Below are 15,443 nucleotides of genomic sequence, written 5' to 3'. Positions count from 1 at the left end.
CTGAATAGCATGTTCTTATTTTTAACTTATGTTCTTCTGTACCTTGCAGATTTCCAGTCCTGTTTGATCTGTGTTGCAAGAAGAGTACCTATGAAGGAAAGGCCCATCCCTCCAACCCATGAGAGCTTTACTACGAGACAGGACCTACAAGGTACAGTCTGTGCACCAAACAGAGCCACAGAAGGTTTGACATCATAATGAAGGAATATCAGCATGTGACCTGAAGTCTGCTTTGTTCCTGTATAGAAGATAAGATCACTTTATACGATTACTCTATTGGCCGTATACAGTTTCTTGTATTAGGAATTTGTCTTTTCGCATTCCTCAACTTGCTCTCCGTGAGACACACAGACAGGGAGAGAAGCTTGGGGTCAGAGCGCAGGATCAGCCATTTATACGGCACCCCTGGAGCAGTTGGGGTTAAGGGCGTTGCTCAGGGGCCCAACGGAGTAGGGTTCCTCTGCCGGCCGCGGGATACAAACCGGCAACCTTCAAGCCACAGGCACAGATCCTTAGCCACAGGGTCACAACTTTTGTTTCTTTTTTATGGCATAAAAGCCTCAAATTGCGGTATAAGACTTCAGTAAGTCTAATTGAATTCTGTCCCGAAATTAACAAACTATAAATATCCATCACCTCATTTATTTTCTTGTAGGCAACCTATTTATATTTACAAAACACATCACCAAACATTTAGCGTTTTCCTGTGCATTTTATTTCAAATTTGAAGATAAATCTCATTTAAGCCAAAACCCTAATGCTGTTCCTACTGATTTAGTAGAAGATTATGCCGTCTGAGGTGTCGGTGAAGTTTAGCCAAGGTAGAGCACAGCTGCTGGCACAAACGTTCCAGCTACACCTTGCAGGCATTTGTGCTCGAATAATTTGGATGTTACAGTGTAGAGGAAAATTGTTTGATGTTTTTTCATTGTTAAGCTGGACTGACAATTTTTCCTGTGTGTCTAGTTTTTAAGGAAACTTATTTTAAATTTTGATTGAGCTTTCTTTGAAGGAAAAAAAAATAGTAAAGATCTGCGTGGGTTTTCCATTGTATTTTTTAAAGTGAAAACAACAAACTTTTATTTTACCAGAGGCCAGTGTCTGCGGGATAGCTTTGCATTCTCCAGGCGAATTCAGGGCATTAAGTAAACAGGGTTTGTCACTTATGATGAAAGTACTGTAGTAATGTGAGTGGTGGACGGCTTGACGTGGCGTTCCATCTGACAGACTTCGTGCCTTTCTGACTGCAGGCAAGATTACGTCATTGGACACCAGCCTGTTGCGGGCCTCCATGAAGCCAGGCTGGGAGGACTTGGTGAGAAGATGCATTCAGAGGTTTCATTTACAAAATGATGGGGAAATGTCCTTCGCCAAAAGACATCAGCAGGAAGGTGAGGCTTGGTTACGGTCAGCGCAGATCGAGAAATAAAAAGACCTTAAAGGTGTTTCTCCAAGGGTATTAGGTTAACAGATGGATGGTTTGCTATTGGTAGTCTTTATTGAGCTGGTAAAAGGTTAATATTCCTCTTAAAAAATAGTATTATTTTCTTTCACCTGTTGGCATAACGTAGTTGAGTAATACAAAGTCCTTTTTGTAGAATACAGGAACGAAAGGGGACTATTTTTCCGTTGTCCTTGGAGAGACTGACATAGTCATGCTTTAGTGTTCTCCAGTGACGATTTCAGGTTCATTTTGAAATGATGTTGTGCACTCAGAAAGCCTGTGTGAGCCCTGCTCTCCTTATCTCGCTGCGATTTCCATCTTCCGCAGTCCTGAGGCAGGGGCAGGCTTTCAGCCCCATTTACCGCTTCTCCCTGTCGGACGGCACGATCGTCTCCGCCCACACGAAGAGCAAACTCGTGAGATCTCCGGCTACAAACGAGCCCCAGCTCTACATGTCACTACACATTCTCCAGAGGTGAGTTCTCCTGTCCCAGGAGCCCCCGACGTCAGAGCTGCCCTTTTGTGTGTGTGTGCGTGCGGGGGGAGAATCTGATAGGCGTACACATAGAAATATAAACCGCTGGATAGGCCTTGTTTACACTAGCAGCCTTGACGCGGGGCTCGTATGTCGTAGCAGCAGACAACTCCTGGAGCGGAGCACGTGCACACGCTGGTGACTCGGCCATGTGCATGGTGCTTGACCTGATGCAGACATCCACGCAGGAGGCTGGTGTTTACACCACAGGCACAGATGCGCTGTGCCAAAAAAAAAAAAAAAAAACACATTGTTTGGGTGTTCTCATTTTTAAAGCCTTGGGGCTCATATATAGACAGATAAAATGCATTCATAATTGTGCAGTAAATGCTATTTTGTTTCAAGGGAAGAAAAGAGCAGAGCAGTCCCAAATTTCAGACAAAGAAATTATTATAGGAGCAATTTGTTCAAAGTAGCTAAAAGTGACCAGCAAGTCAGTTGACTTAGAAATGGATTCTTAAAAGTGCTACTTATACTGTGCCGTGTTCCTGAGTCTGCACAGTGAGGTCTTTGTTCTTTCAGTTCTTTGCTAGTGCTCAGGCTTGTTTTCATGTCATTAGGAGTAACTTATTGAGGGCTTTTTCTATTCAGAGGTGTGAAGATAAGATGTTTAACATGTTCAGAAGGATGCCCCCCAGGTACAAATATGTGTTTTTGATATAATGACATTTCTACACTGGGTTTATTGGGTTTGTGTGTATTAGGAATACCTTAGTTAGCTTTAAACTGTAAAGCTAGGCCTGCCTTATCTCTTCATGTGTATTGAATGTGCCACGAAAGTAAAACCACAAGGAAAGAAGAACACTATAAGACGCTGAAGGTTTTACGAGGAAGCTCAGGCTTCCCTTCTGGCTCAACAGGAAAGGGCACTCGGCTGAGCTCAGTTTGAGCTCTGTCATCACGGGTTCGACTCTGGGTCATGCCAATAGCTGATTGTGACTGGGAGTGGGTGGGATTTGTCGGCCAGGGAGATCCCCACAGCAGTCTGGGCGTGGCGCGCTGTCGATGCGGGAAGTCAGAGCTGGACCTGTGGCAGGGCGCTGTGGCGCCTGTGATGTGTTTCAAGAAGACTGCCTTCGATTCCCTCCTTCTTCCCTGCGTGTGGCGGCAGGGACTCTCACCAAGAACACACAATTCGTTACTTCTAATCCGAGGAGTGTAACAAAAGCAAAGGGCGAAGTTTAGAAAAATATAGAGAGATTTTTTAGATCAAAATAAGATTATGTGAACTAATTTAGTTCATCAGATTTGAAAAGAATCGGTCAGAAACTCTGTCCTCAATGTTACAAACAGCCCAAATCTTGTAACTTTTAAGTCTGACGCCTGGATTAATGTTTTAAAGGAAATCTGTTTTAAAGGAGAAAGCTTAATAGGAAACTAATTGGAAAGGTAAGATGTTATGGTGGACCATGTTAAAAGAATTTGTGGTTCGGGGCATTTCCTTATATACTACAGCTACCGGCTTGAGGAGCTTCCCAGAGTGGCCAATACATCGATCTCTCCAGTGAAACGGACGGGGTCTTCTGCCTTATCTTTTACTCTTTCCTGTTTCCCAGGGAGCAGCCCGTGTGCGGGATGAATCAGGACGTGGCCGGGCAGGGCATGGGGAAACAAGTGAACCACCCAGCCACCCCTATGACTCCTCCAGCGCAGGGAGGCGTGCCCACTGGGGTGCCAGGCCAGGACACGACTATAAGCAGCAATACTAAATTCAACGCCATGGGTGGCCTGCAGGACCACGCTGGAATGGGACAGATGTCCAGTAACAGGTTTGGGTGCCAGGGGGCCATGAACCATACGCCTGGCATGCAATCAGCCACTCCTCAGGGTAGTAACTATGCACTCAAAATGAACAGCCCCTCACAGAGCAGCCCTGGCATGACCCCCGGGCAGCAGAACTCCATGCTCTCCCCCAGGCACCGCGTCAGCCCGGGCATGGCCGGGAGCCCCCGCGTCCCCCCCACCCAGTTCTCCCCCGCAGGAAGCTTGCACTCTCCTGCAGGGATGAACAGCAGCACAGGAAATAGCCATAGCTACTCCAGCAGCTCCCTTAATGCACTTCACGCCCTCAGCGAAGCCCACGGGGTCACCCTGGGCCAGTCCCTGGCGTCGCCCGACCGGAAGCTGGGGAACGCGCAGAGCTCCCCCAGCCCCGCCAACCCCCACCCCCTCGCCAAGCTGGGCAGCTCGGACTTCAAGGAGTCCTTCGGGCTGTTCGGCGAGCAGCCCCCGCCGGAGACGGCTCAGCAGGAGGGGGCCGGCCACCCCCCCGAGCAGAAGGACGGCGGCGAGACCGGCGCGAGCCAGTTCGGCGCGGGGGACCGGACGCCGGACCCCCAGAGCCGGCTCCACGACAGCAAGGGCCACACCAAGCTCCTGCAGCTGCTGACCACCAAGTCCGAGCAGATGGAGCCCTCTTCGCCGCTGGCTGCCGCCGGCGGAGACCCCAGTAACAAGGACTCCATGGGCGGCGGCGCCGCGGGGGGCGGCCAGGCGGCGGGACACGGGACCTCACTCAAAGAGAAGCATAAGATCTTGCACAGACTCCTGCAGAACAGCAGCTCTCCGGTGGACCTGGCCAAACTCACCGCCGAAGCCACGGGCAAGGACCTGAGTCAGGAGGGCAACGGCAGCGCGGCCCCCGAGCTGGGCGCCGCCATCAAACAGGAGCCGCTGAGCCCCAAGAAGAAGGACAACGCGCTGCTCCGCTATCTGCTCGACAAGGACGATCCCGTCATACAGGATAAAAGCATTAAGCTGGAGCCAGGGGAGGGCAAGATGGACACCTGTACTAGCGTGAAAATCACAACTGTGAAGACTGAGAAGCCGGACCCAGGCTATGAGAGATCAGAGCAGGTGAGCCTCTCTTTTCCGCTAACCAGCCTTGGAAACGAGAATCTCACGGCGGCGCTGTGCCTTTTCTGTTTTGGTTTCTGTGCTTTTGTTTTTTTTTAAAGAGAAGAGCGGTTGTTGGAAATGCGTTGGCCCATACCGGCCGCTTTGATCAAACGAATGGGTGCAGTTCGGAAATGTTTTGCTCACCCTAAAGAATCTTTCGCCGATAGCTCGGCGGGCCACGCTGGCGGTGGTTCAAGCCTGCACCCCCCTTTCTGAACATCTTCTTTGTACCAGTACTGGATGGGAGTAAAACAGCCCAGCTTGAACTCCTCTCAGGTGGGAGATGTAATTATCAACTGCAGAGTTTGAGGATAGAAAACGTCTTCTTTGTACTGGATAATACCAAGTTTTTCTTTCTGTAATACATGCAGTCTAGATGTGTGTAGACAATGATCAGCTCGCTGAGCTAGTTCTGACAGCAGAGCTAGGCCTCTTTATGGGACTTTGTACAGAATCAAGGGCTTCTCACACTGGTGGCGGAGTTATGTCGTATTTACAGTACATGCCAGATATCTAACTGAAAAGTGCTACAGCGTAAAAGGGGGAAATGACAGGTTTTCCTGTAGTCTAGATGAAGTGAATTGATAATTGTCTTGGCTGAGCAAATGCTGCTCTACATTCCTGAACTTGTTTCGGGTTTATTTTTCTGTAGACCCGGGAAGCATTCTGGTGGCGTCATGAATCCGGTGACAGTTGCAGTTCAGTTCAAGGCAGATTAGTTGAGCTACTGATCAGATTCAGTAATAATGTACATGATCTTCTGCAACATGCTGAAGTTGAATTTCCTCTTGAGGACTGTATTTCACTGTTGAAGTACCTGTAATCTCCCTATCGCACATTGGTTTTGAAATTCACTGATTTAATTTTGCTCAATATTCCCTTTCCGCTGCTGGGCCCTGTTCATTCTGATGAGGGCATTTCAGATCTCTAGCTGCTTTCAAGCAGTTGATCCAGTATGAATTTATGGGCAGAGTAATCTTGAATTATTTTGGTAATGTGAAGAAATGATGAAGGCCAGTAGAAAATTAATAAAACTCGCAAGCTGGAGTGGTTAGCTGTTTATCGGGAGCTTAATTCTTGAAATGCTTCACAACAAACCATTTGTATTCCCTTATATATTATGTTCAGATTCCTGCCAGCTTTTGTCCCTTAAAATTGTATATTATTTTGCTTTTAGTATACCTCTTGGTGGATTTTCAGGGCCGTGACATTCATTTTCATTTAGTACTAATGCAAAACATCCAACACATGGCAGGACAGACGCGCAGACACGCACACACTCACACCAGGGCCACTTTTCCCATAAGCCACTTAACCTATCAGTCTGTCTTTGGATGGTGGAAGGACACCAGAGCACCCGAAGGAAACCTGCATGAACACGGGGAGAATGTACCATGTAGATAGCAACCCAGGTCTGGATTCGAACCCAGGGCCACAGCACTGCGAGGCTGCAGGGATGCATATTAATGCCTGGCGCGTGTTCTGTTTGCTCATTCCACATCTGCGGCAGGACTTGGTAATTAAATGAGGAGACGAGCCTCAACTGGGTCTCAGTTGTTTTGAGAAGTGACCCCTGCAGGGAGGTATGTCTTAGCAATCTCACAGTCACTCCCCTCACGGCGTGCCTCAATTCTCCCCCGTCCCGTGCAGCACCAGCCTTGCTTTAGAAACGCTTTTGCCTTTTTGTGCTGCACTTTTATGTTATGCTCCAGCTTTTTTTTTTTTTTTTTTGGTTGTTGTGGTGCAAATCCTGGCAACATCCAGTGGAACTGGAAAGAATATAATTGTATCCGGGGTACTAAAAAGAGTCCTGGAGTTTGTGTACTTCTGTCACATTGATACAGTAAAGAAAAATGGTGAACACCTAAGGTAGATGGAAAGAGGCTGTGACCCTTGAAAGGGGCGCTGTTCACAGTATTTGGGTCTTAGCTGCATTGTTGGCAAGCTTTCTAGGTTTGGCATGTCTTTTGAATGGTAGAATGAGTGAGCTTTGAAACCTTATCTATTGTAGAATAATAGACAAATAAAGACCCGCTGTATTTAATGCTGTCATGCAATTGCTTACATTCCTAACTATATTGTACTGTCAAAACACCTTCCTGCTCCCACCTGTACAAATGTCAGTGTATTTCATACAGCATTCCAGTTGTTGTAGCCTGAAAAAACAACAACATTTGTCCTCTTTTTCATTTGAGAAATATTGAATATCAAAGGTGTTACAGCTGAAGTATTTTTCACATGCCTCGTCAGGATTAGAAGGAGAGGAAATGTGAGATGATTAAAGAGAAATGGCTGAAGGCCGTGGGGTGATGCTGGCTCTGTAGTCACGTAAAAATCAGAAGCCATTTGCTGACACATGTCCACACTGCAGGGATGAGTATTCATGGACGACTGTGGCGGCTTATTGCCAAAATCCTTCACGGACCCCCAGGTCTCACTGACTGAATCCCATCACACAGATGCTTCCTGAGTTTTCTTTAGGTCTTGTTGTACTCAGATGGAAGTTCAAGTTTGATTGACTAAACCAGTGATTCCCAAACTGGGGGCACAAGGCCAGGACAAACATTTACCCATTTTTAATGTCAAACTTGGCTGAAGAGCACGGTTTATCAGATACATTCAATCACCTCTTTAGCATCTGTCAGAATTGTAAATCCAAGCGTTAAAAAGCAATAAAGCAGATTTCAAGATTTGTTAGCACACCAGTGTCTCACAAGAATCGAGACAAAAGGGTTTGTAGAGCTTTTGCATTTAAATACATTGCTAATATAAATTGAATGATAACTGTTAGTCATTATTCAATACTCATTCAAGTGTTAAATTAAGAGAGAAATCGGTTAAAGTAACTTTGTTCTACTAAATTAAAGGCTCTTTCTGTGTTTTCCAGCTGTCTGTCTCCCGGTAATCAGCAGTTATTTAGTCTCCACTAGATTCCAGTCTAGTGAGATGTATTCCTTTTCAGTAGTGTAATGTTTTTTTATTATTCACTGTATTGATGTTTAACGGTGTACTTGGGATTAGTGACCAGCATCAGTCTTTAACTCTGCTGGAGAGGCTGGTGGGGCCAGACAGTTAGTGCCTGTGGTGGAAATCGAAAGCCGTTAGACGTACTGTAGGCTGATTAGTTACTTCAATGGGGATGTCAAGTGATACGAACTAAACACAGAAGACCAAGTCCTACTTAAACAAAAGAGCAGGGCTTTGTAGAATTATTATCTTTTAAAAAAATGTTGTGAAAGTTGAGATGATCTGTTGCCTTCGCTTGTCATTTCAGGTTTTGTTTGAACAGTGATTTGTGTAGTAGAATGCCTCCATGTTTGGCACAGCTCTGGACTGTACCTCCGGGTGCCTACACAAGTATTTTATTAAAGACAAGGGGGGCATGACCCCGATCAGAAGAGATATGCCTTGTGGAAGCTGTTAGCGAAAGCTTTAATAATGTTTGCGCGGCTCCTGGAAAAGTTCTTGCGTTTTGGAAACAAAGCACATTTGTTCACTACGGTGAAGTTTTTATTATAGGATATTCCTGTTAATCCAATTACAGTAGCTGACATTTTTTTTTATTTTTGTGCTAGAGAACCATTCACTGTGACAGAAGTGCCTAATATGTTTTCTAAGTGTCAGTGCATGCCTAGCCTTAAAATAGTTTAACTTCACTTCCTTTAGTACATATGGATAAGTAATGGTACTGCACAGCTCATTACAGCACAAGCCTTTAACAGTGCACTCCCGTCGAAACATCTCAAGTGTACTTTAATGATGCTTCCAAACAAGTTCCACAGGAAATAATTTAACATAATATTGTAATTGTGGATACTACTAACAGCTATAGTCATTGTGCTATTATTATAGTGTGAAGTAACTCAGGAAACAATTTGGTTCAGTCTGAAATATCCAACGGAAATACACAACCATCGCATCTACACAGTATTTCTTGAACTTCGAACACTGCCTGTTACTAAAACTTTATTTTATGGTTAAATCACACTTTGCGTAGAAACTGCCAGACTGTGGTAGTGGATTATCATAATCATACACTTCATTGACATTTAATTCAAAACATTTGTGTTGCATTCAGGCCGATACTGATATGACCAAACTGTGGTAGAGAATCCACCTGCCGTTTTCAATCTCTTTACTTTTAACTCTTTAGCTAAGTAAAGACAGAAAAGCTCTGAACAGTAATTCCCTCAGGCATCCATTATTGAAACTCCTTGCAAAAAACATCTTTGCTGAAAGAGAGAAACTTGTGGGGGTGGTGTAAACCTTCCTGGGCTTCTCTTTTCAGTTGTCTTCTTTTGTCCCTTGCTCATTTGAACCCGGATTTCAGTGGGTGCCTGTTCTGCCTGTGTGATAATGGTAATATGGAAGCCCAGCGGCGGAGTGCTGTTAGACAAATCAAGCTGAACGCCAGCTGACTGATTACTGGTAACAGACGTAACTGTTTGTAACATAACATATGCGGCTGAGTCTGTAAAAGCATCGAGTGCCATGGATCTCAGTTTAACATTCACCTCTCCTCCATGAGCATGGTGAAAGTCTTGTCCAGAGGCCAGAGAGCCTTCTGCTTACGACACCACTTACATTATATACGCGGTGTTCCTCAGAGGTTTCCCATCCCAGTACTGACCTGGCTCAAGCCCTGTCCCTGCCTTGCTCAGCTTCTGAGATCTGGTGCTGCAAATCCCTTGTTACTGTGTGATTCTGCTGTAGACCAAAGTCAGTGATAATAATAATTCCTTACGCTTGTATAGAGCTTTTCTGGACACTCCACTCAAAGTGCTTTAGTGGTAGTGGGGACTCCCCTCCACCACCACCAATGTGTTGCCCTACCTGGATGATAATATGGCAGCCATAGTGCGCCAGAACGCTCACCACACACCAGCTCTCAGTGGGGAGGAGAACAGTGATAAAGCTAGTTCCGAGATGGGGATTATTAAGTGGCCATGATTGGTAAAGGCCAATGGGAAATGTGGCCAGGACACTAGACACCCCTACTCTTTTTTAGAAATTCCCTGGGATTTTTAATGACCACAGAGAGTCAGGACCTCGGTTTTACATCTCATTCGAAGGTTGGTGCCTTTTTAACAGTACAGTGGTCCCCATCACTATACTGGGGCATGCAGACCCACACAGCCCACAGGGTGAGGAGCCACTGCTGGCCCCAATAACACTTCTTCCAGCAACACCATTAGCTTTCCCAGGAGGTCTCTCATCCAGGCTCACACCTGCTGAGCTTCAGTGGGTTGCCTGTTGTGAGTTGCAGTGGAATGTGATGTCAGTGGATCTGTGCTCCTTTGTGACTGTAATGTGGGATCCATATAATTTATTCAAAATTCATTAAATGCGCATGTCAGTTTTCGTTATCTCCATTGTTGCTCTATGCCCTGTTAACAGTTCTTTCAAATTTATCAATAAACAAATGCTGTAATACTGCAATGGTTCCTACAGTATAATTTTGCATATGCGAATAGGAAAATGTCCTGTTGGTTATTTTTTATTTTAAATATTGGTACTGGGCAGCACAGTGGTGAGCATTGCTGCCTCACAGTGCTGGGGCCCTAGGTTCAATTCCTGGTCCTCTATCTGTGTGGCGTTTGTATGTTCCTACTGTGTTTGTGTCCTAGTTGTACCGTACATCAGCATTGTTTAGTACCAGCTGTTTTTTTTGCAGTACTTCATCAAAATCGGGCATCTACAATTCATTATAATACAAAAAGGTGCAAAACATGAAATCCAATTTGAGTGAACTGTGCAGCAAATAAAACTGTGATAGAGGATGCAATTCCTGTGTGTTGTTCTCAAAACAGAGTGTTTTTTATGGTCATCCTTTTGCAGGTTATTTGTGATTAATTAAACTGCATGCTGTTACCATGTAAAACGTGTAGCGGCAGAGTGCTTGTTACTGTGTAATGCTTTGAGTAAGCTCCTTTTCTCTGCAGAAATGCTGGCCTAGTTTTCTGTGACTCCATTTCAGAGATGATAAGCATTTCCATATTAGCACTGCAGGTGATTTACTACATTCTGTATTAGTACTGTACCATTAGTACTGTGCCTTTTTGATTGCCTTACATAGGGTTAAATATGTGTATTTTCTTATTAGGACACTGTTACCATAACTAATTAAGGCAGAGGTCAAGGTCGTAGGCTGCCACTGTATAGAGGCTTTCCAGCCCATCCCAAAGGGGAATGTTTAATAAAGAAATTAAAATACAGTAGAGGTCCTTATCTAAGTATATTCCATTTTTTCCATTGTTTTTTAATGGAAAAAGAAAAGTATGTTCTTAAGTAATTTAATTGTAGAACTTCCATGTTTTAAAAGTTCTTTTTATTAAATTGGCTGCAGGAGTATACTTATTTGGATTTGTTTTTTAAATATTAAAGCACTTTGTGAAAACAAAGTCCTGACCTTCTAAAAAGTGAGACCTCAGCCCCTTTCCCCTTCTGCCTCTCAGACAAGTTTGTAATATCAGCCTCCAAACTTCTGTCCCCACTTTGTTGTTTTGCCCGTGGGGTTTCCAGCGGTTTGGCAGTGCGTGTGACCGGCTCACGTTGGTCTTTTCGGTTGCCTGTGTTTGCAGTCCAGCGAGCTGGACGACATCCTGGACGACCTGCAGAACAGCCAGCCGCAGCTGTTCTCGGACACGCGGCCCGGCGGCCTGCCTGCCGCCGTAGACAAGCAGGCCATCATCAACGACATCCTGCAGATCACAGGGGAGGGCAGCCCCGTCACAGCCCTGGGGCAGCAGAAGCACTTCCCCGGCATGGCTCAAGGCAGTAAGTTCACGGCTGTGAGGAAGGGCCAGTGTAACATAGACATTTTCCGACTTCTGTGCCAAGCGAAAGCCAGTGCGAGACCTCCAGAAACCCTGTTCGAGTATAAGCGGGGAGCTGCGTCAGCATGCGTAGGCTGCAAAGAACAAGTAAGGGTTTTTTTCCATGCTGAAAAGAGGAGAGACAAATTTCGGCTGTGGAGCCTTCTTCAGGTATGAGGTGATACCTGAAGAGGGCTCCACAGCCAAAACACCGTGTCTCATTTCTTTTCAGCATCGAAACAACCTTTACTTGTTCGTATTATTCCTATTATTTTTCACTCCCCTTGTTAGATTTCCAGATACTTTGAGCGAAGTCCTTAAATTTGACAACGTGAGAGCCGCTCTCAAGGTAATTCACTTGACCATTTGAACTCTTTTCCCAGGTGTAAAGAGATTTATATCCTGCCTGCTAATGGTCCTGAAAGACAGGATTTCAAGGGCACCATATTAAGAACAGTTTTGTTTTTTGTAGATAGGGATCTGTACAATCCAATAGGGGGCGCTGGGGGCGCCTCATACATCTCCTGTTTCTTTATTATAACTTTCAATTCTAGAGCAGCAGGTCATTGATTCCTAACAAGCTGTCATCTGGTGGCAGCATACATATGTTGTTTTTCAGAGGGCTGTTAGGCTTAAACTGTTTAAGAGAGCGTGACCTAAACATCTTCCCATTCAGAAGCAGACATGCAGGTTAAGTCACTCATGCCGTGAAAGAAAACTGCTGACTTATCAAGCAACAGTTTGAACCTGCACACGCCAACAAGTGCACATGGCGGCTTTGTTTGTTAATAATCACAGTGATACCGGCATTTCCCCACCTCACTCAAACACACGTCCTTTAACTGAATTACTCAAACAGGAAAGGGGGCGTCTTTCCAGGACTGTGTTAAAGGGGACTTAACAGAGGGTGTTGTGTTTCCTCTCGGCTTCAGTTTTGTGCTTCTTACCCAGCTCCAGAGCCCAGCTGCATTATTTATTGTTGAAGCCTGAATTCCTGTTTATGGCAATTTCTATAAAACAAATGAATGTACAAGCTGGATCTCTCAGATGATTAGAAAAATAATCGCCGTTAGTCTTATTACAAATAACAAATTGTTTGTTTTATTAATCATGTTGTTGTTGTTGTTGTTTTTATTAATGGGATACCTTTTTAACTAAACACATCAAGGCTAAAAAGTGAATTAAAGCCCTTGATTCCAGTAGTGCGATATAATAAGGTTTGAGTGGGGAGCTGTGCAGTGTGCGTTGGCTACAAAGGAACAAGTAGAGCTTCATTTCATGCTGAGAAGGAGAAAGGATAACAAACTATTTCAGCCTGTTCGTAAATACAATATTGACCACAATTAAAGGTTTTACATTTTAAGTGTTTAATATTAGATACATAGCCCTTTTTGTCCTGTTGTCAGGACAGGACAGTAGCAGGCTACCAAACACTGTTATTTTACCTGACACCCTGGAGATTTTCAGATCAATTACCTACTGATTGCAGCTACAAGCGAAGTACGGGCTTCTCCAAGTTGAAACCGTTCTTAAAGTTCAAAGTTTATTTATCAAATGTATCAAAATGTATCCGGCCCTTAAGCTGTAGTAAATAACTCCTGGGCTCCGGGCCCGAGATGATTTCAGACCCCGAGAAGCTGGGGAAGACAGGTGTGGGTTCCTGTGGACGGTGTCCCACGCTGCGTAGGTTTGAGGCGAAGAAGTAGCGGCAGAGTGGTAACACGTCTCTCCTCCGGCAGACTTTAACAACCCCAGGGGCGGCCAGCCCGGCCGGGGACCCCCCTCCCTGCCAGCGCCCGCGTCTTCGGGACCCTTCCCCCCCATGAGGAACAGCAGCCCCTTTTCGTTGGCGTCCCAGCAGGGCATCATGACATCCCAGGGCATGGTCTCCAGCCAAGGCAGCCTAGTGAACCCAGGTCAGTGCCACCAGGTGCCCGGGGGCCTGGAGTTTGCTGAAAAACAAAATGTAAGGATTTGCTGTGCCGGTTGTTATGGTAACTGTATTAACACACGGCTTATTTAGAGATGTCAGTTTCGATATTTCAGGAAAGCTGAACGACACCATGGAAAAGGTTTAAAACACAGGGCATTGTGACTGTTTCCTACTAGACAGCACCTCTGTGAGACTCTGACAAGGATACAAGTAATTTCTGTAAATCTCATGTCCTAAAGGTAACACAAACTGCAGAATGTTGTGACCAGCTTAATTGAAAGTCTAAAAGTCTGTTAAAAGTCAAAACAAAAATTCGTCTGAAATGACATGGGTGGTGCAGTGGCTCTATGGCTAAGGATCTGCACTGCTGGCTGGAAGGTTGCCTGTTCGTATCTCACAACTGGCAGAGCAATCCTACTCCGTTGGGCCCCTGAGCAAGGCCCTTAACCCCAGCTGCTCCAAGGGCGCCGTATGATTGGCTGACCCTGCGCTCTGACCCCAAGCTTCTCTCCCTGTGTGTGTGTCTCATGGAGAGCACGTTGGGGTATGCGAACAGACAAATTCCTAATACAAGAAATTGTATATGGCCAATAAAGTGATTTTATTAGAGTTAATGATGTAATAATTTTGTTATTTTTAATATCTAGTATCTGTTGTGCTGTCAAAAAGTGTCTGAACAGACTGAAAATTGTTAGGGATAAAAAAATTCAATTTTTAAGTCACTCTTCCACCATAGTGCACTAATGTTTTTATATCGCTGACACTATCAGTCTCATTTGCTACTAGCTCTTGTTCACTGTAAACAATAAACAAAAATTGTTTTAGCTCTAACTCTTTCATTTTGCCTGGCATAGCACTTGCACTGCATTATCAGCTTGTGTTGACCTAACACTCATTTTATTCATTTTATTCCTGTTTTTCCTTGCCTATGACTGAATGTCATTGACACATTGTAAGTTATTTTGGATAAGGGTGTTTGGGAGGCAAGTAATGTACAGTAGAGAAACACCCCAAAACAGAAAACTTAGATGTAACAATTTTTTTTTTAATTCTTGCCTAGAGATTTGAAATAACACTTGCTTTTCTGGGCACACTCTTAAACTAGCCTTTAAAAAGAGCGAAAAGATTTCTGCATTAATCTGTAGTGCCGAGGAAGGTATTTATGAAGCTGTACTGTCAATGGACATGTCACCGCAGCCTGAGACTGGCCGTGTGGTGCCAGCGGGAAAAGAGCTGTTTTGCGATTTTGTGCTCCACTGGAGGAATGAGGGGTTTCCCCTGGTTGAGGTTCACCTGTGACAAACGCGCGTTGGAAAGTTCCTCTCTGTAATTTCCCTTTCTGTTCCTCTGAGTGCCCGTTTCAGACTCTTCCAGTCTTACCGGCACCTCGGGCTGATGAAAACACAGCAGCTCCTGCGGGCTGAGACACCCCCCTCTTCCCACAGAGCGGAACTTCTTTTCGAATCAGGTCTTCATTAGAAAATCGTCTCTTTCACACGGCTCCCTCGCATCCCCGGCGTGCGCGCGCCCGCGCCCGCGCCTTGTTTGGAAATAAATGCTTTGACGTAGGGCAGAGCAGAAGTGATTCATTTCCTGAGGAAGGAAGCCCGGGGGTTAACCCTTGCCACCAGCTGCTGCCTCTCATTCCTCGGCACCCGTGGTAGGAGACGCAGCTCCCCCTGTCAACAGCTTGGCAGCAGGCAGCAGAATCCACTCCCCTGCCGCGGTGTAGTCGCTGGGATGCCCGCGTACGGCGACACAGGCGCCCCCCGCGGCGCCGTGCCCCGGGGCCCCTAGCTCGGCGCGAAGCCCTCGGGC

General features: G+C 45.5%; 1 protein-coding gene across 13 annotated transcripts in view; it reads left to right on the top strand.

The window, feature by feature from the left end:
* Window positions 1-15,443, top strand: part of ncoa2 (nuclear receptor coactivator 2) — a 133,887-nt gene that overhangs the window by 99,172 nt on the left and 19,272 nt on the right. For all 13 annotated transcript variants that reach the window (XM_015353631.2, XM_015353623.2, XM_015353627.2 and 10 more), the window contains 6 exons: window positions 50-151; window positions 1,251-1,391; window positions 1,772-1,919; window positions 3,536-4,835; window positions 11,459-11,654; window positions 13,432-13,608. In XM_015353631.2, the coding sequence (XP_015209117.2) occupies window positions 50-151; window positions 1,251-1,391; window positions 1,772-1,919; window positions 3,536-4,835; window positions 11,459-11,654; window positions 13,432-13,608 (2,064 nt within the window). The remainder of the gene's footprint in view (window positions 1-49; window positions 152-1,250; window positions 1,392-1,771; window positions 1,920-3,535; window positions 4,836-11,458; window positions 11,655-13,431; window positions 13,609-15,443) is intronic.

Source organism: Lepisosteus oculatus, chromosome 6 (genome assembly GCF_040954835.1).
Source record: "Lepisosteus oculatus isolate fLepOcu1 chromosome 6, fLepOcu1.hap2, whole genome shotgun sequence".
In the NCBI taxonomy this organism is placed as follows: Eukaryota; Metazoa; Chordata; class Actinopteri; order Semionotiformes; family Lepisosteidae; genus Lepisosteus; species Lepisosteus oculatus.
This window is presented reverse-complemented; position numbering and strand designations above follow the sequence as displayed.